Raw genomic sequence first — 24463 nt, 5'->3', positions numbered from 1 at the left:
GTTTATGATAAATGCTAAAATAACTGGTTATTATTAATAATAGTACTAATATCTGCAAATATTCTTTACTAAAAGTTGCAAAAATCACGAAAATCTGTTACATTTGCAGCGTGGTTTGTCCATGTTCTATAGCTTACTATTTTATGAGAGAATAGGCCAGAGGCAGTGGCGTGCATAAAGGGTATGCACAGGGTATGCGGGTGATATAAAATGAAGAATATCTCCAGTACAAGTTAAATATAATTAACAGTACAATAAAAAAATTAAGGATAGGCATTGTAAGAGTTATAAAAACCCTACCCTTAAGTATTTATTACTCGTACTGGAGATTTTCTTCGTTTTGTATCATCTGCGTACCCTGTACATACCCTTTATGCACGCTACTGACCAGAAGTAGAACATTAAGTAGGCCGTTGCTGGTTACGTAGGTACCTAGATAGCTGGTCTCCTCAGGGCGGATCTGCCCCCTGTTGAGTGTCTTCCACTGCGCGTCGGTTCGGTACTTGATGGTGTAGTACTGCACAAGGTGCGCACGCTCCAAAGGCGCCTGCCACGTGATGAGGAAACCGTTGTGCACCTCTGTCACTGTCAGGTTACGTGGTGGTCCCGACTTCGGACCTGCACAGAACAAACAGTAGATTGTTCAACATGTGGGTAAAGCAATGTCTTATGTTACGGGCGCCGTGATAAATTCTAAGCAAACGAGCGTTTTAGGGTTTAGGGGTTTAGCTCAGCTTCAACCCTGAGTTGAATACTATATTTTTTTAGAATCTATAGATTGTAAAAAAAAAAATAGTGTATTAATTCATTCATTATGTATGGTTCGCGCTTCACAGGTTGTGGTGAATGACAGGGACGCCATTAGGTACCTATACGTTAAAGCGAGGTATATTAGAATGAACAGATTTTATTCAGATACGGCGTGCGCGATGTTCCTTAATCAAATCATAAAAGCCCCTAGGAACTCCAGTACAACAATACATAACCGCCAGGCTTATAGGTTTGTTTTTATATATACTAAGACAAGTAGATACATACAATAGTTAGTATAACATTTGTGTCAGAAGTCGTTTTTTTTTGTTTACTTTTTTTTATTCACACGTTAGATCTAGAGCTGCACAGGGATGAGTGTTTGACGATTTTACACCATAACTCCGACAAATTATAACCGACTTAAATAATTATTTTTGTACTATAGAGGCCCGAAAATTGCCCAAACTGTGGTTGGAGATAGAGGACAGAACTCCTCAGTGGACAGCAGCAAACCCCTCATTTAAGGCTTAGCGATACTACATACTTTAATTTTTTTTAGATCTACAACTAAATTTAATGCCAAATCAAAAAACAAAATCAAACGCAGACGAAGTCAAGGGCAACAGCTAGTATAATATAAGTTTATCCATCAAATATATCCACTGACAAGGGATAAAATTTACTTGTCAACCTGCCGAAGCACAGCGACAGGGAAATGATATTACATATTACCATCCCATGCTCTCACTTTCACATGCTTGACACAACAGTCTGTACGTACTACGCCGTAGTCTGTACTACTACTACTACTACTAATACTACTAGTGCAAAGTCTAGGCAAGATTCTTGCTGTCAATGCAATTAATAAGTGAGGACTACATTTCCGAATGTGTCACGAACTTAAATTAATAAGAACTAGTTCGGTTTTAAATCTACTAACGTCCAGTATTTGTCTATTTCATACTGACTGGCCATTTAAACAGTGCACGCAGAAAACAGATAGTGCGTTGTTTCGTCAGGCTAGGTTTTAATGTACCATTATTTCAGGAAACAATCTTATTATTACTATAGGTTACTTCTCAATAAAATAGCTGTGATGAAATAACAATTAAAATCACTTCAGTACATTCAAAGTTTACCTATCTATTTAACAAACAAACAAATATTTCCTCGTACTCCTGCTAATATAGTATGGGAAAAATTGTAAGGATGGATGGATGCAGTGCCGGATTTACCACGTAGCAAGAGCAGCAATTGCTACGGGCCCCACGCGAAATGGGGCCCCGCATATTTAATGCCGCTCATCTCTGCCTGGCTGACTGACTGACTGACTGACAGACACGCACACGCACACAGACATCGCCTATAGTAATTTACTACACTATTAATTACCCACAAAATTGTAACCTATAGATAGTAAATACGTATTTTGTTTTAGATACGTTTATACATATTTAAGATACGTATTGAGTATTTAATTGTATTTTTACCACTTTATACCTAAGAACCCATAGCAGATCAAGGGCTCTTTTCAACAATTTGCTACTGGCCCCGCGCTTGTTTAATCAGTCACTGGATGGATGTATGTTTCTTACTCTTTCACGCCAAAACCACTGAATTACAATACAATTTGACTGATATTTCGAATGGACGTAGATTATAACCTCGATTAACAAATAGGCTACTTTTTAACCCAGAAAAGAGTACCTCGGGTAAATGCAAGAATTATTTTATTTCAATTTGTTTATAATATAAACTTTATCTAGTTTATATTTTTTTAATAATAATATATATATATATATATATATATATATATATACGTATAAAATAATACAATTATTATTATAATTTATTTAAATAAATATATTCTATTAATTAACTGCGATTTTGAACTAGGAAGTAACCAATAACACTCTATATTAAGTTTTCTTGTTAAACTACCACTACACTAAAAAGTTCTGCCCAATCACCAAGTTACCTCTACTTTTTTCTTCTTTTGGTTTTTGGAAAACCAAAAGCACTATACACAGAATTAAGAACATATAGAACCCTCATTGAGCCATTATTGCATGCAGTATACGAAAACAGTGAAAACGCCCCGCGTACATCTCACTTCACACCTGCGGAATGTTGCTAGCTCACATACTTTTCCCATTTTCCCCATTTTATGGTAAATGTTTAAAACATTTCAGGAAAAAAAAAAAACTGTTAACCGATGGAAAAGTCGAGTACTTTTCTATGAATCCGGAAAGAAAAAAAAAAATGTATAATGCAATAACATCTTTATTTATCACACGAAAAATAAAACAAAATTATTTAAGATAAAACATAAAATTCCTCCAGATTTGTGTTCCTACAGAAATAAAAAAAACATATGTGTTCCGGTATTTCAAACTTGATGATACTTCATCAATTAAGAACGGCTGTGTTTGTGTGTGTTTAAGTGTAGAGTCAGTACTCGTATAACATGCCGCAGGGCTTTGAAATAACACACCTTGTGCTTGTTTAATATGTTTCTCTGTAATTGTTTATGGATATTACTATATTGTACTTAATACACGATGACAATAATTTCAGGATCATAGTTGCTTGAATACACAGGGTATAATAAAAATACCAGAAAGGTCTCTTCTCTCACCTTTAAGTTCCTATCATTAAAACTAACAACGTTTGTTCTACGGTTTTTCAAAATACAGTATTTATTGATTTTATACAAAAAAAACATGTTATTTCTGTCAAGTGAGTCATTACACTGTGGCACCAAATACATGTCCCTATTGCCAAACCGCTGCGAGCACGAACGATAGAGTCGTGGTTCGCGCGCTTTTAGCGATGTTACATTACAGAGTAGTAACAAGTAGAGTAACTACGTAAAATGTTAAATATTTAGTGTTTTACAAACTATCGAGTTAAAAAAGTCGTACAACTGCAGGCCGAGATATGGTATTTTTTATTAAACACTATATATATGGGCTTACGATAGAGCTGTTTTTAGTATGTGGTTATGAATGCTCAATCTGTTTATTGGTCATTATATCTTACGGAAGCGCTACTATAAAAAGAGGGTTTTTAAAAACTTTTAGTTATTGAGTATCTGATGGAAGTGTTCAGTTACATATCAATAAATTTTGTTTTAGTTTAAGTTATCTGATGTTAATAAGTTTTAATTAAGTAAATGTATGAGCAGGGTAACAGGTTTCAGAGCAAGTATGGGAGGAAAATGCGAGAGCTGTAACATAAGAAAAAATCATCACCTGGATCATCACATTTACCTATATGTATATATCATATCATCTATAACTTGACATTGTGATATTCTTTAATATTGTTTACTAATACATGTTTATACTCACTTTTCGTATGCATTAACAATCCTGGAGTTATCTATCTACGGTTTTATAGGTAGATTTGATGTTAGCAGATGACCCATGAACGAATTGGTTAGTAAAATTTATGGTATCTAAAGTTAAGAAACCTTCTCATCCGGAGGAAGGGGTTATTGTCAATTTTGTTTTTTTCCACTTCAAGTTAACCCTTGACGTGAATCTCACCTGATGGTAAGTGATGAAGTCTAAGATGGTAACGGGCTAACCTGTTAGGGATATGTCAGTAATATTAAACACATACACCAAATCAGTTTCTACGCAACATCGTACCGGAACGCTAAATCGCTTAGCGGCACGTCTTTGTCGGTAGGGTGGTAACTACTCACGGCCGTGGACTCCCACCAGACCAGACAAGGGAAACTTGAAAACACAGCGCTTACCGCTGCTGTAGGGAGGTCGTCAAAATTATTTAAAAATAAAGCATACGGTATTCACAAATATTACCATATCTCTTCGTATTGCATAGTTGGTGGAAATGTACCGTGTCTTCGAATACGTGGTGAGATTTGTTAGTAATGCTTGTGAATACTTACTGTTAATAAAGCATTAGAGTATCGTAGGTTAGCGTTATGTTAGTACCAGAGCCTTCAGGTGCGTTCTGAAAGACCTTCTCATCGACAGGACCAGCAGCCGTCGGAGCAGCCTTTGGTTTAGCGCCTACATCTACAAAATATTAGTAAGTGTTAGTAGAAGCAAGATATACGGTAGAAACATACTAGTATGTCTGATGTGTTGTGTTACCATCCCAACAAGATAACAAAATTAACCTTTATTTTTATTCTATTAATAGGTAAGGCCGTCTTTATTATCTTAAGAGGTTTCATTAGGAGAATAAATTAAAACTCTTAATCAAAATCTGAATACGAAACAAACATAGCGTTGAAACGATACGCAGCAAAGTTCTCGCGGGACACGCTAGTATGCTTCTTCCTATATTACTATATATAATCTTTAACAATATTTATAATCGAGCCCCAGCTAATGTTGTACAACTGTAAGGGAAACTAAATATAGGTATATAATTTTTTTATAAACATTGTTATATTATATCTACTTAATTAGGACCTATAATTGTGAACATACCAAGAGTTCTTATTGTAATGGCTTTACTCATCATTCCTTCTCCGATTGTATTTTTACTGTTAACTTGAAACTCGTACGTGGTCCCCGGTTGCAGACGATTTATTGTGACCTAGAACACGAAACGTTTTATTTTTTTAAACATTGACTTAGCGGTGTTACAAATTGTTTTGTCTTTTTTGGAATTTGGTGTTACAAAAAGTTTCGTCTTTGAAAGAGAAATCAGTTTGTTATCAGGCACCCGCAATAAATCGTTTAAGTAGGCCGATAGAATTGCAAGTTTTTCGGCTTTTTTAATATATTTTTAACAGCAACTTACATCCTTACATAGACTTGAAAGCCTAAGGTAGCAGGAAGGTGCAGTGTATACAACGTGTAGAGAAAAGAAATCAGATACAGTCCTATTATCACATGCAAAATTTAAATCACGTGACTCCTGTCACTTTATTAGGTACGCGTTACGTAGCGTAGGTTCTATGGCTGTGTTGGTCTTTTATCTTCAATAGGGTTGTCATGAGCAAATACTTTTTTAAAACGATTCCAAACAGTTTTATGATGGTATAAACGAGATAGCTAGGGATATTTCATAGTTCTTAAACACACTCTGAATTATAATTTTGACAATTATGATTGGCGACTTACAGAAGTAGCACCAGATGGTGTGACAGGAACTTTGGTCCACTCCGAAAAGCCGGCCTCTCGGTACCAGATGGTGTAATCTTGCTTGTAGTCGGGCCCGCCCGCGTAACCTGGCTGCCAGCGTAGCGTCACCTGGAACTCCGTCGCAGTGCCTGACACGTTGTAGGGCGCGTGGGGTTGGGTTCCCTCGATTACTAGCTGCGTGTCTGCTACTATAGTTGCCACCTGGTTCACCACAAAGCATCGTTTTTAACACACAGAAAAGCGGACGTTTTCAATTCAGAAAAATGTATCCATAATTCGGCGGAAGATGTTTAAAGATGGTCGTTGAAATTTCATTACTTTGGTAAAATTTAAGTTTCTGCCAACTTCCGAAGTGTTCCGTAGTGTTGTGTTATTTCTTGCAGATCCACATGTTTCACACAATTATTATGACGTATTTATATATTCGTACTTTTTACTTACAAGGCTGCTAACCGAATTACACTGAATACTGGATGGAAGCAAGGCAAGTGAGGTTTAGCTCAAACCAAAGAATCTTTGGCGTCAAAGATTCTTTGGTTGATGGATAAAAATGGTGTAGTTTTATAGACAGAATTATACTGCGAAATTAGTACTAGATATAATAAAGTACCTTTGGGGATAGATGGCGATGACGACAATACACTACGACAATACACACGTATTGGCGTAGTATATTGTCGTAGTATATTAAAAAAAAATAGAAAAGTAAGCGTAGCTTGTGTTATGGGTACCTGCTGAGACGACTGAATGAATGTTTTTTATGAATAATATAAATAAAAACATAAAATATACAGATAAACACCCAGACACTGAAAAACATTCATGTTCCTCACACAAACATTTTCCAGTTGTGGGAATCGAGCCCATAGTCTTGGACTCAGAAAGCATGCCAATACTGTGGATCAACCTTTCGTTATTGTAGCTCACCTCGTTGGATGCGACGCACTGGTATATCCCAAAGTCCTGTCGCCGGAGCGTGTCAATGGTAATGTTTCCGCCGAGAGCACGAACCCGACTCTTCTGCAGCGGAATACTATCTCGTCGACGCCACACCACGCTCGGCCGCTGCGTGCCTTCAGCCTCTTGCGCCTCACAATGCATCTCTACTGACTCGCCCACCTACGTATACCACATATCATCAGTATCCTGAGCCTTTTAAGCTTCACTGCTGGGTCTCATTTCTCATAGTTCATTAAGATTTGGGATCATCCACGCTGCTAAATTGTGGGTTAACGTGCTGTCTAAATCAATGGGACAATGCCAATTTCCTAGCAATAATGGGTATTACAGAAAAACTCAAGTTACGTTCTGAGAATGTTCTGTGCAGAAAATACCCAATACTGGCTATTGGGTATTTTCTTTCAATTTAATTTTCGACCCAAACTGTAGTTTCCTGGTTGAGTATGCTAACCATTTGTGAAATGAAGCAAACATCTGCATCACGTTAAGCTTCGTTTAAGTGGATTTTTGCTTTTATAAACTTTTATCTTTAGCAAACTTAATTGGTTAAAACTAAATTGGTCAATGTAAGACTGTCCAAGATATAAAAAAATTAAAAAAATATTAATACAGGAAATGAAGAAAACGTGTTTTGCTTAATCTTGATAATGTGAATACGAATTTATCTATTGCGCCTTGGTGGAAGCGTTCATATGCAAGTCCAACTTGAACTAAGCCGGTTTTATGTTATTATGCATATGCGAATGGGCCATTTTTTTTGGCGTTTTAATTTGTTAAAAAAATATCGTGGATTTGCTATCCACTATATAAATTTCGGATTTTACATTATTATTTATTACTCACTTTTCTTTGATACAACGGCTCTGGTTCTACTGTGAACACGGGTGGTTTTCTTACTAACACTTCCATGGGACCTAAAAAACGTTTACAGTTATAAAATTTACTATTCAAACGTCATAATAACGTGGTGAAAATGTATTTGTTCACCTGACGATCCTTGCGTGCCCTGAGCATTGTATGGAGTACACGTATATCGACCCTGATGATTCTGATTGACGCGTGTAAAAAGCAGTGAGCCATTGTTCATGATAACTATATCTTTCGTTTGATAAGGTTCTAACAGTCTTTTATCCTTCGTCCACGTAACATATTGGAGTGGTGGGTTCGCTTTTATATAACATTGTACTACGCCTGCCAAGCGGAACGGTAAGTATTGTACTGTTGGTGTAAAAGTCACCTTCGCAGGATCTGAAAAAATTATATTAAGTTTAATTTTGAAATCTAATAAATTATCTATCTGTTATTAAATGAACTCTCGCAATACAGAGTTTAAAAAGAAAACCTTTTATTGTATATTTTGAAATTAAAATTTGGCTATATTATCAAACATGTAATTTTTTATCAGGCATGTTTCTTCAATTTAATGGAAATTTTATTTTATTTAATAATTATTAAATTTGAATTAATATTAAAGTATCTTTTTAATAAATAACTAAGAATTTGTTAAAATGCAAATAATACATTTAACATTTAAGGGCTGATTTTTAATCGACAGATAATCTGTCTGACCACTGATTCACACTGGGTGTCACATGCAAAAACTGTCAAAACTTCGACTTCATTCGTTACACTCTATTTATTCTTACATGTTATTGTGTATTTGTCTCAAAATAATTAAAGCATATCTAAATTATAAAGAATATCTCTTTTTAATTTATTAATTTATTTAAACACATTTATGTTTCTTCTATTTCTAAAACATACTTTTAACCCTCCTAGATCTAGGTTTAAGTTAACGAACGTAGTTATCACTAAATTTCAATGTAATTACAATTATGTAACCAATATGTGTGATGCCTACATGAATAAATATTTTTTGATTTTTAATTTGCAACGATTGTTTACAATATAAGACAAGTTAGAAAAAATAGAGTATAGAGATTTTTTAGCGAATATAAAATCAACCCTAACGCAAACAATACCACTAATAAAACCATTTACTAACTAAAACGAAGGGTTAAAATATATGACAAGGCAAGGTCTCACATTCAACATTTAAATAAGCAGATGCACTTTGCGGGTCACCAATGCCGTTCGACACCTCGCACAAATACTGTCCAGAATCATCCGCGGCCACCGGGTTTATGACCAGGGCTCCGTCTCTACGGATCGTTACCCTCGTCTCGAGAGCCGCCACCTCGGCAACCGGGGCGCCTTCGCGGAACCACTTCACGGTTACATTACCAGGTAGCGCTTTGGCTTCGCATGAGAATTGGACTTTCTCTCCTTCAAGCTTTGTTTGGTTGGTTGGTGGCATCTACAAGTAATTTACAGGATTTAAAATACTAGGACTTAGGGCGAAGCCAAACCAACGCGTACAGAATTTACGACCAATCACAACATGCGACGGATGGAGACTAAGTGTTTTTTTTATTTGACTACGAGTTAAACCTTGACTGTAATCTCACCTGCAGGGCTAGCACGGGCGGGAGATAAAAATTATATCTCCCGATTATATCCTCTAACAAGGGATATAAAAAACGTGCCCACCTGCTAAATCACTGGAACATGGAATAGGAGAAGTTTACCCCTGTTTATTAATACACATACATATAATATTTGGATATTATTTCCACTTGTGTGCCAGTGCTATGAGAGTTGATAAAGCTGAGGCAGAAGATAAATTAGTATCCTTTCCTGGGGATATAATTGTCTCCTGCCCATGCTAGCCGTGCTGGTGGTGTGATTATTCATTTTAACAAACTCATGCCTACCCCTAATTGTCTTCTACGCGACATTGCATTGCAACGTGAAATCTCTTGGAGGCACGTCTTTGTCAATAGGGTAACTAGCCACGGCCAAAGCCAGAACCAAATAATCAAAATATCATTGTTGTAATTGGTCGAAAATATGATATATTCGCATATTTGCGGATGCAGGATAAACGCGTTGGTTTGCTAAATAGTTATGCCAGTACTCGGTGTTATAGCTAATGTAACCTAAACCTAAATGAGACTTTATTATTACGTGTTTATGGTTACAACTTTGCAGAGGACGTTTTTTTTTGTCGAAAATGCGATGATATGTAGATCGTCAGCCAAGTTTTGCTTACCAGAGAATATCTAAATAAGCGATTGCTATTTTGGGTGGGCTCCACGGTGAGATCTTGTATCACCAGAAAGTCTTGATAGGGCCGCCCCTAAAAGACAGGATAACAGTCGCTGCTTTTCTCAAGTGAACCAATTAATTGATTTGGTTATTGTTGATTACTTACTGTTATGACAGCTCCCCCCGCGATGATGACACGCGCTGTGTGTGACACTTGCCCCTCACCGTTCCTCGCTATACAGGTGTAGTCCCCAATGTCTTCGTGTCGGATATTGCTGATTCGTAGTTCGGTGCCGTCGTTGAATATGCCCACTGTCCCCGATGGTTCTACTGGGTTTGCATCTTTGTACCACAATATCTCAGGAGTTGGCGTACCCTCCGCTTGGCAGTTAAGAATAATAGCATCTCCTGTGAGAAGTTTAAGGTATTAATCGATGAACAGACGTAGATAAACGGTGAAGTGATTTTCATCGAAGTATGTCCGACTAATGTTGAAACCCCTTATTTGATTTGCCAACACGAACGGAGCAGTTTTGCTTTGTGCCATGACGCGCGAATAAGTACAAGAACCCTCAACGGAATCCTAACAATTCGGGTATACATACTCATACGAAAATTAAAGTGAGCTTAGCTGTTTAAATATCTTTTCTTATTAATATATATATCACATATATATATATATATATATATATATATATTTAATATGAAAAATATATTTTTCTAGGGAAATAATAATTACAAACTAAAATTAATATTTACAATAAGCCGTCTAACTGTTCACTTATGGGCATGGTCAAAATGCTGGCGCTATTGCCCCTTTGAATTGCTAGACTTAGCCGTTGGGCTAAAAAATATAATTATATCACATATTAACTATTAATATAACTCTTTACTTTTGACAGTGTAAGTTTTAAAAATGTTTGAGGGATTTTACTTGCGTAATTACTGTCCATTATTTCAATCCAACACTCATATTTAATTTTAAATATTAAACATGAAAGTGTTGGTAGATAATCTTATTTGGTCGTTACTTAATGTACCATCTTTAAATTTGTTATTATTAATAGAAAAGATGGATCAAAAATAATATTGAATTTTCTTCGCAACAAGAAGTTTTCGTATCTCGTAGACCATGGAACATTATGTTGTACGTAGGTATATAATATGTTCTACGAGCTACGTCCTATTAATGTGTATAATTTAAGCAAAGTCGTTGCCCACGGCGATTTCGTCGGCGTTTTATTCCCATCCCTACTAATATTATAAATGTCAATGTAAGTTTATTTGTTACGCTTTCACGCAAAAACCACTTATCCGATCCTCATGATACTTTGTGCACGTATTCTAGGAAGTGTTAGAAGTAATATAGGATACTTTTTATCACGACATTAAGCTCGGTAACTTTGGGAGAGGGGATGAAAGTGTTTGACGATTTTACACTATAACTCCGACAAATTATAACCGATTTAAATTATTTTTGTTCTATAGAACTTGTAATATGTGTTTAATTTTGCCCTAACTTTGTGTAGATGTGATGAATGCGTTTGGAGATAGAGGACAGAACTCCTCAGCGGACAGCAGCAAACCCCTCATTTAAGGCTTAAATACTGATACTGAATACTATAATTTTTTTTAGAACTACAACTAAATTAAATGCCACATCAAAAAAAAAATCAGTAAAGTAGTTTATAAAAACACGCATAAATTTTTTTCAGTGGTAAAAGATGCGGGCTAGAAAATAAAGATTACCGGGATGCCAGTGAAAGTTCTTTGGTGTGTGAAAAAATCTGTCATCATGTCTCCGAAGGAATATAAAGTTGCATTTCAAATAACGCTGGGAACAGCGAGCAAATTACAAAGTAGCTTATATCTGACTCCAGAATGCTAGCTGTCTTAATCTAAATAATGGACGAATAAATAATCATTATTACTTTTGCATTTATAATATAAGGATAGTACCTATGGTTTATTACTAGCTGTACCTAATCATGAGGGACATTCTCTCACAGGAGATGTTATTGTTCAATCATATTTATTTAAGAGATTTAAGAGAGCTTTGGTTCTTGAGTACCTTATATGGCGTATAATATTCCAGGGGGAGTGACTAATGCTCCGATTTCGCGTCTAACCCTCGGTATTGTCTTAACTTCGGTAATTTGTATTGATCTGAGCATCGTAAAAGATATTAAGTATACCTTCCGTTGCTCCTGAAAATTCCCCCCGGATTACTTGTCTAAGAATAAATAGTTAATACTTAAAGAACAATTCAAGTCATCGATCCCCGTTGTTATCGCGTAATTGTGATAGGTAATTGTTGCTGCCCGCCGGCCTTCATCGTAGCAGTGTCGTGGTTCCAGGCTTTAATTCCATCTCTCGTTAGAGAGATGAGGCCTATGCCATCAGCACCATCATTACCTACCCATTACCGAAGCCCACCACGCTGGCCAACTGCGTATTGTTAGACTTCAAACGCCTATGAGAAAGTTATGGAGAACTCTTAGGTAGGCAGATTTCCTTCACTGTTAAAGTTATATTTAAAAGGCTGATGATGAAACTGGTAAAGAATAAAATTAAAAACCTAAATTGACGTATATAATCTCTTCCGGTGTGATGGAGAAGCGCGGCGGCGCGTGCACGTCGAGGTGGAACCAAGTGCCATTCTTGTGCTGGTTCGGAGACCGGTTGAGAAACACCACTTTGCACTCGTACCAACCCTGCCGGAAAAGTGCAATTAAAAAGACACTGGTGATAATGCGAGTCACGCTTGCAAACAAAGGCAAGTTATAAATAACATTAATAGTTTTTTCAATGCCTTCTTACAATTCGATATTTCTGATATTACGAAAAAAATGTGTAAGTGCTAGAAATTATTTAATTTGTCTTGTAAATAAGTGATATTTCTAACATTTAAACCTCTATCTGTAAATGACTTGAATTTTGACCCTTTTTAAAGAAAAATTTAGATTTTTTATTTCTTTGCAACGGAAACACGCGTTATTTGTAATAAAAACAGATTTCAGGTCAGTTTATGCGAAGAAGAAACTTTCTTTCAAGTGATGTTAGATGATTGACCCATAAGTAGTAACTTATGGGTCCTGCACCATAAATTGTAATAAAAATAAAACTATTTTTAATTATTATTAAAATTAAAATATTTTTAATAATATCCTACCCAGACTGATATTATATTCGTTCATGGTGTATTTTGAATGACTGTAATTCTAAATTATGGCAGACAGTTAAAGCTACGTTCGACTCTACCATGGTATACGGTATTTTGTTACAAAATCCAAAAAAAATACAATAAGCAAAGAAAATAACTAAATTAATTAGAAACGTAAATTATCTACTTTTTCTTTGTGTGTGTATGTAAACGCTATAAATATGTTTGTCAGCGTAGTGACTTTATAGTGTTATGGATAAATTTTAGTTTTGTACCTGATCAGACTCCCTGATATTGGTGAGGTTAAGGCTGGCGGCGCCGTACGGCGAATCCGGCGCAACCCGGGACACCCTGCCTTCGTAGCCCTCGCCACTGTGTGTCGGGTAGCTCTCATACCAGATGTAGATCGGGATGTCCTGTCCCTACAGCCGTTAAATATGTTAATGTCTGCCATTAAGCTGGCGCGGAGCTGGAACGACTTCCTAGCGACTGCAGTTAGCTAACTACATAGACTCGAAGTACATACACGTTCAGTACCAACACTACGACCTTGCTAGAACATCGATCTGTATACATATGAATATTCTTGTAACAATTGTGTATATTTTGTACAAGACTTTAGGCGTAACTACAACAGAAAACAAGTACAAAAGCATGCAATGGTGTGCACAAAAATGACAGTTCATGGTATAATGTTTTTAAGGCGCTGTGCAAACGGAGACACTTATTGTTACGCATGCACCATTAGAGTAAACCGTGGTTACAATATCTGGGTATGGCAACTGTGTATTGTTGGTAATAGTAACCACTGGAAACCACAGTACCACCAATCCGGTGGGCACTGCTGTGCAGCTTTACCAATATTTCTACTTTAAAAAAGGATATTTATTATTTTTTATAATAACAATCATTTACTTATTCACTGTAATTTAAATGTGTACATAAATCATATTTTAATTAATACTAAGTTTGTTGATACACTGATCCCTAAATTAAGTAAAAACTCGTGCGATATTTAAAAATAATTACCTAATTAAATTGATTTGGTCCTGAAAACTTTTTGGTTTCTAGACGCTTAATCCAAACACTTTCAGTTAGACTTTCAGTAACCATTGGTAATTGGCTAGATTGATGGGCCTAAAGTGGTCGATTATATATTAAATTTATAAAAAAAACCCTGGCACACGACCGTGCGCCAAAAAAATGTATCTAAAATACTCATGGTTTGCCAGTTGGTGTGTCCAGTATCTGATACGAAAAGTGTTAACGACACCATTTGCTCAGCACCTCATTTAAACTTTATTAGTAACATACGTTTAATTAAAACATTATTTATTAAGGAAAAAAAATGCTTTTTAACTACACAAAATGCCAGCGAGATGTCGTGGTTAAAATCAAACTCTACGGCATGCAATAAATACGTTTTATTTTCAATATTAAATGCTGTTTTTACATGAATCTAAATTTTGCGGATAGAAGTGGGCGATTCCCACAGCCACAGGAAGAGAGAAACAGACAGATCCGCCGCCAGTGCGCGAGGGAGTGCGGTGCCCCGTGTGAGCCGTGTAAGCTACAACGTGCTCCCCTTATTATCTTAGAGAAATAAACTGGTGCACCCAAAACAAAATTTATTATAGCATCGTAAAAATAAATAGTGTCCGACCGAAGTTCCGGTTTTTTTTCCGTCTCGGTCGGTTTCGGATTAAAGTGAAGGGTTTATTAAGGCAAGGCATCTTACTTGTGTACACTGTGGCGTGCAAGACTGCGTCATGCGTCCGACCAATCACAATACACGCCTGTTTGGGCAAATCTTGTCATTGGTTGCACGCAGGCCGCCATTTTGAACGACACCGCGTATGCAGGTTGGATGGAGATTGGTTATACTGATACTATGAATACTATGAATAACGCGTAGTATCGGACTCGACGGTAACCTTCATTTTTAATTATTTTCGTTTATAATTTTTTTTATTTTATCTTCACTCCATTACTTTTTAATTTCATGCGTGAAAGGGCTACTGGGTAAAGTAGTCTAAAACTGAGGTGATACAATTTTCTGTTTCGATCCAATCTAAGACTGAATCTGAATAGGCTGTTGTTAAACCTTGTTTAAGTCGGACACTAAGATTAAATTTGTAATCGTATAACATGTGGTAGTGTATGTGTTTGTTCTCTATCTAACGGAGGTCTGCTGCTCTCTCGGACTCGCTTTGAAGGCCTTTGTCACTGTGGTGTTTGTCGACCGGTCAGTGGGCGACGACGGGCGCGTTTAACAAGAGCAGCGTTGCCAGATACTTAAAAAATTCCGGTACGCAAAAAATTATAATATAATGCACACAATTATTCCTTGGAGGCTGCATGTAGGCACGATAGTTCATACGCGTAGTTAGACACCGTTGAAAACAGTATAAGTCTACGAATTAAAAAAAATTGCTGCAAGTTATTATATTTTACGTTACAAAATTCTATAAGATGATATAAGATTATCCACTTTTCTATACTTACCTATGCAATTTAACTTTACAGGTAAAATGCATTGTAATTTTCAGGATAAAACTTGTGTTCGCTGACGTATAGATTGCTAAACGATAAACCGAACTTAAGTACCTACGTACATACATAGTCATAGGAACGCACCGGTGCTTTCTTAGGAGATCCTGGAGACTTGTAATATGTGCTAAGAGTGGCCCCCGAGGTGGTTTTAAGGCAAACGATTTCGATTAGTAGTTTTAATAAAAAAAAGTATTACTCATATAAGGCCAAAAAGTGTGCATGGTGCAGTGTATAACCGGTGCTACAAATGTGCGTACGGGTCTGGCAACGCTGCAGGAACAGTTTACAGTAAGAGGCAATACGCTGAAGAGGCAGTTACATAAAAGGCGTGCGCGGGGGGGTCGCGGGGCGGGGGTGGCGGGCAACCCCCGGCCCGCGGCGTCCGCGACCACTAGCACGGGACAAGAGCAAGTGTCGAAGTCGACACGAGCACGTGATATACTTTACATTCTGCGCGGCGCGTCGCGGGGCGAGACGACCTTACTGAACAGAAACACACACACGATAGATGAGCAGCGTTGTATTGTAAGAGTGGAGTGTTGGCCGTCGTACCGTTTCGCCTACCTTCTTCTCCCACTGCAACACGTACGGCACCGGGATGTCTTCGGGGAAGTCCACCTGGCAGTTGAACACGACGCTCTCTCCGAGGATCGCTGTGATGTGGACAGCATCTTGGTGGTCTTGGTGGCAGGTTACTGCAATAGGAAAACGGTACTTTATCTCCAGGGGTACTTTCATTAACCAGAAGGCAGACTTGGAGTCATAACACCTAGTAAACCTCGAGAATGTAACAGTAGGTAGCGTAAATGTGGATATTCCCAAAAGTTAAAGAGATTCATCCAGTTTTAGTGTTTTGTGTGTCTTCCACCTGACGACAAAGCAGGACAGTAAAATATAGCTTAGATGTAAGGTACATCTAAGCTATATGACTTGATTATAGGTTCACACACATATATATATGTATATGTGAACCTATAGAGTAAGGTCTGCGCAATATATTGAAGAGTAGGTACATCAAAAGAGACACTGAAAGATAAATTAAAAAAAAGAAATAGTTGATACATTATTATTACCATGTTTTAGTATCGCCACTATAGTTAACATATCTTTATTTGTAACCTTTTTATTCTTTATTTAAACCTATATTAAGTGAAGTTCAATTAGATCTGTACATGCATATAGGCAAATAAAGATATGTTGACTATAGTGGCGATACTAAAACATGGTAATAAAAATGTATCAACTGTTTCTTTTTTTGTATTTATCTTTCAGTGTCTCTTGTGATGTACCTACTCTTCAATATATTGCGCAGACCTTGCCCTCTTCCGCAGAATAAATAACATCTTTGAGGAGCATATCGCAATCAGCATAGCACGTAATAGAATTTCTTATTATGAACTATACTAGTTACAGCGCGTAGGTAGGTATATTTCTTTTTGCGACCTTTAATCTGTGGGAGTAAAAACAGATTTTTCATATTATCCGCTAGGTACTTAGTGGCCTTTAAATACAACAACAATAGATTCTATTCTCAGAAGCATCTAGATTGTTGATAGTAGAGTGTATTCAGGTGTGGCGTACAATGCTGGATTACAACTCAACACTGCTCCAATCACTTATTGTTAGTTAGATTGGAAGTGTAGTTGATTGAAGTACGGCCTAACAATAAAACCCTACCTTACCACTGAAGTAGGATTAAATGGCGTGAGTATATCTTACAAAGTAGTTAAGTAGGTACTTAAATCGGTCGGTCCGGTTTTATAAGTGATCCCTAATAAGAAAAAGATCTGTTCCGATTTTCTGTGTATTCCCTGTGAAGGAATACACAGAAAATCGGAACAGAGTTAAAAAAAATATGAAAGTTCCCATTGCTAAAGTAGCTTAGCTAATAACAAACAAATATTTCAATTTATCGAGCGTAACAAATCTGGTTATAGAATTAACGCTAGTACTAATTTTGTTTTCAAACATTAAAATTCTTCAAATTATTACGTAAAAACTCAAACTCTCTTTTATCATCATCATCACGGACACGGGCCTCCTCTCAGAATGAGAACGGTTTAGGCCGTAGTCTCCCACACTGAGCGCTGGCAGAACGTTATGGAGAACTCTCAGGCATGCCGGTTTCCGCACGATGTTACCTTCATAGTTTAAAGTATGTTTAGATGTGATTTATAAATTGCTTAGATTAAAAACGCACATAGATCCGAAAAGTCAGTGGTGCTTGCCGGGGCTCATACTCGGTCTTCACGAAAGGATAGGAAGGAACAAATCAATATGTTATTCATTAATATAAGACTCAATTTTTGGTGTTCCTGTTGTCCATACAAAAATGATTGTCTCCTTTTCAAGCATGTTTGAGAATGTAAGTGAGAGTGGAGTGCCGTAGCGTACCCGGCAGGTTGGCTAGCAGCAAGAGGAGCAGGCCGGCGGCGATGTGCGGCGTTTGCTCGGCGCGCCAGCCCATGCCTGCGCTCCCATGTCACGGCCGCGCGCGGCGACTCATCCTCGGCGCATCACCTGCAACAAGACATAAGCTGTTTAAAATCAGCATCATCAACATATCGTCATTATCATACCGGCCCACTACAGGGCACGGCAGGGTGATTGCGGATCTCACGACAGGTCTGCAACTGGCGTAAATCTTGCGATCTATGCCGTTAAACGTCTCTTTTGTATTTTTTTGTCCACTACAAGTTAGTTCTTTATGATGCAGTCTAAGATGGTAACGGGCTAACCTGTTAGGAATTTTATATAATTTTAAATTATGTCGGTGTCTTAATGTGAAATAAAGGAAAAATTATTAATTTTTTCCTTTATTTCACATTAAAGACACCCACATTACATTTAATTTATGATTTAAGATTTTTAGTTTTTTCTTTTTTTTAGTTTTTCATGTTTATTAATTTCATAATTTTTGATTTTGTTTATTATTTACCTCTATGATGATTTTGTATTTCTCGATGTAAATAAGCTTGTTTTAATGAAACAATATCTTTTGATTGTTTATATATTATATTCTATGTTATTGTCCTTTTTTATGATTATTTTGTTATTGTTTAGTCGCGAGGATTCAGTGACGACGAAGATAATGGGGCTGGCTGAAAACCAGTGCTGCGCGTTTTAGTTTGCAGCTATACTGAGCCAGCTCCTTTGTCACACATTTTTTTTATTTTTTATACTTTAACAATTATTTTATTTCACAAATATAACATTTTACACAAATGTGTGACAATAAATATGATTTTTCTTTCTTTCTTTCAATAGTATGGTAGTCAGACCCCTAATCGCTCTTCGCGGCATCGCTTAGAGGCATGTCTTTGTTTGTAGGATAGTAGGTTTGTAGTGGTAGCTAGCCACGGCCAAAGCCCCCCACCAGGCAAACCCAGAGGAAATTCTGAAATTATAAATTCCCAAATTGTCCCTGCTGGGAATCTAAACAGGCCCAACCGAACCAACTACTTAAATTCACAGCGCTGAACGTGGCACCAGGGAAATCTTTAATTGTATTGTATCTTTATTGTATGCAAAAGTAAAGTTTGACAGTCTAGATCGAGAGATTTACGCCTACCACCACGCTGGCCAAGTGCGGATTTGTAGACTTCACATGCCTTTGAGAACGTTATAAAAAACTGTCAGGCATGCAGGTTTCCATACGATGTTGTCCTTCAGCGTTAAAGAAACTGATATTTTAATTGCATAAAATAAGACGTGCATGCTGAGAATCGAACTCGGTGTCCCGAAAGGGAAGTCCAAGCCTTACCAACCGGGGTCAACATAACCTCAGGGGAAGCCAGTATGACAAGATGGTCTGTAATTGGTTCATCATACAAACAGTACAAACTAGAAAACGAAGTCGGTTTTCTCGCTTTGTACTGTTTTATGTTTATAATACGTGTCCTGATTTATGGAACTAATAGCCACGCCCCGCAGTGTTATACGCGGTATATAAGTCCGTACGAGTTATGGCAATTAATTCATTATTTTTCCAGGAACGCCTATGCCAACGAGAGTAATTAAGAGAGTGAGATACTTTTTATCCCAGTAAAACTAATAGTTTCAGGATTTGTAAAAAAAAACCGTAATAAAAGCGGACGAACAAAGCGGGCAACAGCATACTTTATAACATGGAATAAATTTATTCGACACGCTTTTATTAGGATTAAAGATTAAAAAACGTTAAGTCGTAGTTTCGTTAACAACTCATTACATTTGGTCATCCATACAAATTTATAGATTTACTTATGCTAAGCCTGGGATTACACCTGTAAGTTTTACTTAAGTAAGTCAATTACGGAAGTCACTTACGATTAATTTACGAAAGTAAACAACTGTAAGCTCGTTATAGCGAGTTACAGTTTACGTAACTAGCTAACGTAAGTGTTTACTGGTGTGATCCCAGCCTAACGACTAATATTGTAATGTTTCTTTATTTGAAAACGTATAACTGTAATGAAATACCACGAGACACTTTTTTTCAAGTTTATAGCCAAAATAACTGTTGTTTGACTGACAAAATAGTTTGAAAATAAATCTTTATGAAGTTTAGTTTTTGAACTAGTCATATTAAATCAATATTTACCAAAAAAAAAAGGTGGACGTTATTTATCATCACAAAATATATTTCGAGCCTAGTCAAGCTTTTAATGTAACACTTACCTACTTAGAGTATCAAACGTACCTAAAAGAATGATCGTCATCGTGTAACGCGAGTACGTACCATAAAAAGCTATGGAAAGTTGGAAATACTTAAAAATAAAGTGTACACAGATAATAATAATAACGTTTAATTCAGATAAAAGCCCATAGCTACAACAATAACAATTACCTTATTTACTATATTATAAATTAAAATTGGCCAAACATATAAAAAATAAATAATTAGGAATCTCCTAACTAAGGTAAGTACCCTCTTGAGCACTTGGTGTGTGAGTGTGTACCAACCCAGCGCTCCATAAGGGATTTTCACATTTATTGCTTAATATTTTCAAAATATTGTTGGTGCTTTCGCGCATATAATGGAAGTACCTGACTGTATAAAAATCTACATTATTGGGTCCATACTGAAAAGGCAGTACACGACAGATGATATAGCGACCTAGCTATCTCAAAAACCATAAACAATAACTATTATCGTATAGTGCGCAGTTTTGACTTGGTAACAGTCCAATTTACGTTGGTATATTTTTGTTATGAAATGTAGGTTCGCCAAATGTTCAGTAACGTAGAAATACTTTTTACTGTACAGCAAATAAGGGAATGGTAATAGATTTAATTTTATAATTTGCCGTTATAATAGGGTCGATCTTTTGACCGTTTTTCCACTTATCCTTTACGAGTTAGGCTGTGCGGTTCGAATTCGTGCTCTGATTTTTTTACCATAAAGATATATAAATGTAATTATTTTAAATATTTTTTTCAAAGATAATGAATACACCAACTGAAATCAAAAAAATCTTACCTGAAACGTTATGTTGATGCAGTAAAAAAAAATATTATTTTAATCACGATTATTTTTGGAACCACTTATTTAAACTACGTAATTCGATAGTGAATTCGGAACTATTTTACATAGGCGTAGCACATTCAAAGCTTAAGCGAGAATTTTAAAATAGCTTACTGACGTGAAGCGTAATTTTTTGATACAGATTAAATACACGTAGGTTCTTTATACGTAGTCACAGATAGATACAACACTAGGAATTAAAAAAAAAATTGATTGTCACTGCTCTATGAATTCATAAATTATTATAGCACAAATAAATACTAGGACGGTTGTAGGGATTTCCAGTCGCTACGGTTTCGTGCCGCTTGTGTGCATCGACTCCCTGAGAGTTGCTTCTCGTTTTATGGAATCTGTCCACCTCGTGGGTGGTATACAAACACAGCGATCAGAAGCGGACGTCCTGAGTATGAGATGATGATGAAATAATATTCTGTGTAGATATTTACTAAGATATATAATTTTGAGTAGCAACGCGTCTCTGCTCCACTTCAAGTACTAGATAATTAATACTAGCTAGCAGCGTACGAGAATCAAGCTGTCTAGAATCACCAGAAAATTATAACTTTTTATTTTTTATCAATACAGTACATTGACTGACATTGACTTTTATTATACAATATATTACCGCCACTGGTCGTCCTTATAAAAAATGTCAGCTTAAATTTTGTCTTCATCTGAAGTGCCAAATGATGATTACTAGTACATCTGAAATTAATGGTAAAGTGATTTATAGAATTCAAATTTTAGTTCCTCGGACACTCGTTTAACAGCGTCGCACGGAAAGCGCCGAAATGGTGTCAATCAATTGAAGAAAAAAAGAAAGACAAATAGCGCCTCACTTTTGATAACCCAGTGGCACGTGTAGTTTTGAATGAATCTTTTTCAGGATCTGATTGCGAAATCCTGGACTCGCAGTTGCTATTTAAATGCAACAACATCTCAGCTCGCAAAATTACTTTAGCCCGAATGAAACTTTGTTCGTTCAACGAGAAAATTGTTAAAAGAACTTGTCGAGGCGATGCTTCCAACCTGCTAGCAACGATGGAAAATTGCGTTCGCGCTGTAATTAGTCAAATTGTCGCACAAATGGCTGCACCTTATTGTTATACTGGTACTGGTACCAGTGAGTTGTTACACCCCCGCAGAGAAGTTATATTACAGTGAAATTGGTGCAGGCTTAAAACATTACTAGGTCTTAAAACATCGCAGGTATCATTAATTTGAGATTTGCAAGATTCGTATCATGTCATTTTTGAGAAGCGAAATATAAAGTAAAATCGACTTCAGTCTTCATTGGTTGACTACGAGGTGTGAGAGACGCAAATTACAGAACTTGCGAATGAAATTTTCTGGTTACTCCTATACCACGCTTTGTGGGGTCAGCATAACATGTCTTCTTCAAACTTGAATTTGACATATTTAAAAATACATACTCGTTTTTGGCATTTTTCGACCGGCCGCCTGCCCAACGTCAGCTCTCTTTGGAAATTTGACATATTAATATTTACTCTATAATATATACTTACTAATTTTGCGATACGCAACGCACTATTCCGTCAAGAGCGCTAGCTGTAGAAATAGGGACGAGTTGGAGGGAGCTTTTAAGCAAGGTAGTTTAGTTATGTTTACGTTATGATGCAATTTATCGATACTTGAAAACGAGTTGAAGAAAGTGAGCTTAGAAATAATATTATTCTACTAGAGCTACAGACGTCGAAGTTCTGTATATTGATTGCAAAAACGCACCATAGAGTAAATAAGTTTTTTTTTAATTAAACATCTTTCTCACACGTGCACGTGTGAATTTTCTGTGAGTGTTCTGTATATAACAAGATCTATTTAAAAGTCGTACTAGAACTTTTACTAAAGCTTGTGGCGAAATCTGGCTGAAGGTCTCCGTAGACGTCAGTCAGGTTGAACCATTTTTGACGGATAGTGTGGACTCTACGAGGTTATAACATCTTACTGCTGTATAAATATAATACGAATCGTCCTTGGACTATTTCCCTGTGCGGCAATAATTACACTGCATCACGATACTGTGGCAGTATTCCCCCACCTGCTGCCAGGGCTGCCAAAAATTACATTTTTTGAATACAATTTACAAAACTTGAAAATGACCATCCTTGTCTTGCCAATCGATGTTTTATTTAACATCATTCAACCATCCATCGTCTCAACCGATAGATATGTATAAAATCCCTACATCCAACGTAAATACATATTGAAAATTACATTTTTTGAATACAATTTGCAAAACTTGAAAATTACCTTGTGACTTGTGAAGGATGGTCATTTTTAAGTTTTGTAAATTGTATTCAAAAATGTAATTTTCAATATGTATTTACGTTGGATGTAGGGATTTTCATATTTTACAGTCTTATTTTGTATTTCCTGTCTTGTTTAAACAAATAAATATTATACAGCTGTAGAGCTTGTGGAGAAATCAGAACAGACTGCAGGTTAACGTAAGCTGAGCACGGAAAATTAGGCAGCAAAATATATATTTTTAAAGTTTAGTTATTATTAGTTAGTATTTAAGTACAGTGGGCCCAGCGCTGAGACTATAAGGTTAGGACCATAACACCTGTTACAGTAAATTTATAAAGTGGGTAAATAATTGAACTTTTGATGAATATAAATTCATATTTTCTAGAAACAATTAAAATTATATTTGATTAACAACCAATGTTCATGACATTGAGTTGGTGGGTATTTTGATATAAATACGACTACATTATTGATGCACTTCAGTCCTACATGGACTCGAACGATGTAAAGATACTTCCCGATGTCTTAGTCGTTTATCACACCCTAACGGAAAAACTGTTCTTACAAGATTTTTTTAAATCTGGAGATGTTTGAATAGTTACACAAAATATTCCCACTGGCAACCCTACACATTTCAACCCTTGCCCTCTACAGAATGTTCGTGTTAGACGTAATCAGTTTATCGATTTTGCTATTACGCGGTTTTGTAAGCTACTTTTGAATAGTGATGGTCGAGTTGGAAAGCTTTAATGGAAATCAGTTTCCACTTATAGTTTCCACAAGCTTTGCGGCTTGTTATTTATTACGGTCTGGTTGACAAGTGTAACTGCTTTGTTGTATTTGGTGTAAAAAGAGAAGCTCTAATAAGTAGGGAGTGCCACTTTATGTTAAACCGCGATTTGTATTTTTAAACTTACTAAGGCTTACGTGCCGCTTGTAAATGCCATACGACAATTCCAACATGGCAGATATGATGTGACCAGCATATAATAACTGGCCAAACGTATATAGGTATATAAT

At 36.4% G+C, this 24463-nt stretch overlaps 1 protein-coding gene across 4 annotated transcripts in view; it reads right to left on the bottom strand.

Moving 5' to 3' along the window:
- Positions 1–21479, bottom strand: part of LOC120627214 (protein turtle) — a 28203-nt gene extending 6724 nt beyond the window's left edge. For 2 of the 4 annotated variants that reach the window (XM_039895087.1, XM_039895088.1), the window contains exons 1-15: positions 21287–21479; positions 18061–18186; positions 16219–16361; positions 13389–13535; positions 12529–12664; positions 10117–10358; positions 9955–10041; positions 8889–9159; positions 7830–8090; positions 7686–7756; positions 6810–7001; positions 5862–6083; positions 5223–5331; positions 4719–4802; positions 433–618 (exon numbers count right to left, since the gene is read on the bottom strand). In XM_039895087.1, the coding sequence (XP_039751021.1) occupies positions 433–618; positions 4719–4802; positions 5223–5331; positions 5862–6083; positions 6810–7001; positions 7686–7756; positions 7830–8090; positions 8889–9159; positions 9955–10041; positions 10117–10358; positions 12529–12664; positions 13389–13535; positions 16219–16361; positions 18061–18133 (2224 nt within the window). In that variant the 5' untranslated portion in view covers positions 18134–18186; positions 21287–21479. The remainder of the gene's footprint in view (positions 1–432; positions 619–4718; positions 4803–5222; positions 5332–5861; positions 6084–6809; positions 7002–7685; positions 7757–7829; positions 8091–8888; positions 9160–9954; positions 10042–10116; positions 10359–12528; positions 12665–13388; positions 13536–16218; positions 16362–18060; positions 18187–21286) is intronic. The other 2 variants (XM_039895086.1, XM_039895090.1) reach the window with 2 other exon arrangements.
- Positions 21480–24463: the final 2984 nt, after the last annotated feature.

Source organism: Pararge aegeria, chromosome 11 (assembly GCF_905163445.1).
Source record: "Pararge aegeria chromosome 11, ilParAegt1.1, whole genome shotgun sequence".
NCBI lineage: Eukaryota > Metazoa > Arthropoda > Insecta > Lepidoptera > Nymphalidae > Pararge > Pararge aegeria.
This window is presented reverse-complemented; position numbering and strand designations above follow the sequence as displayed.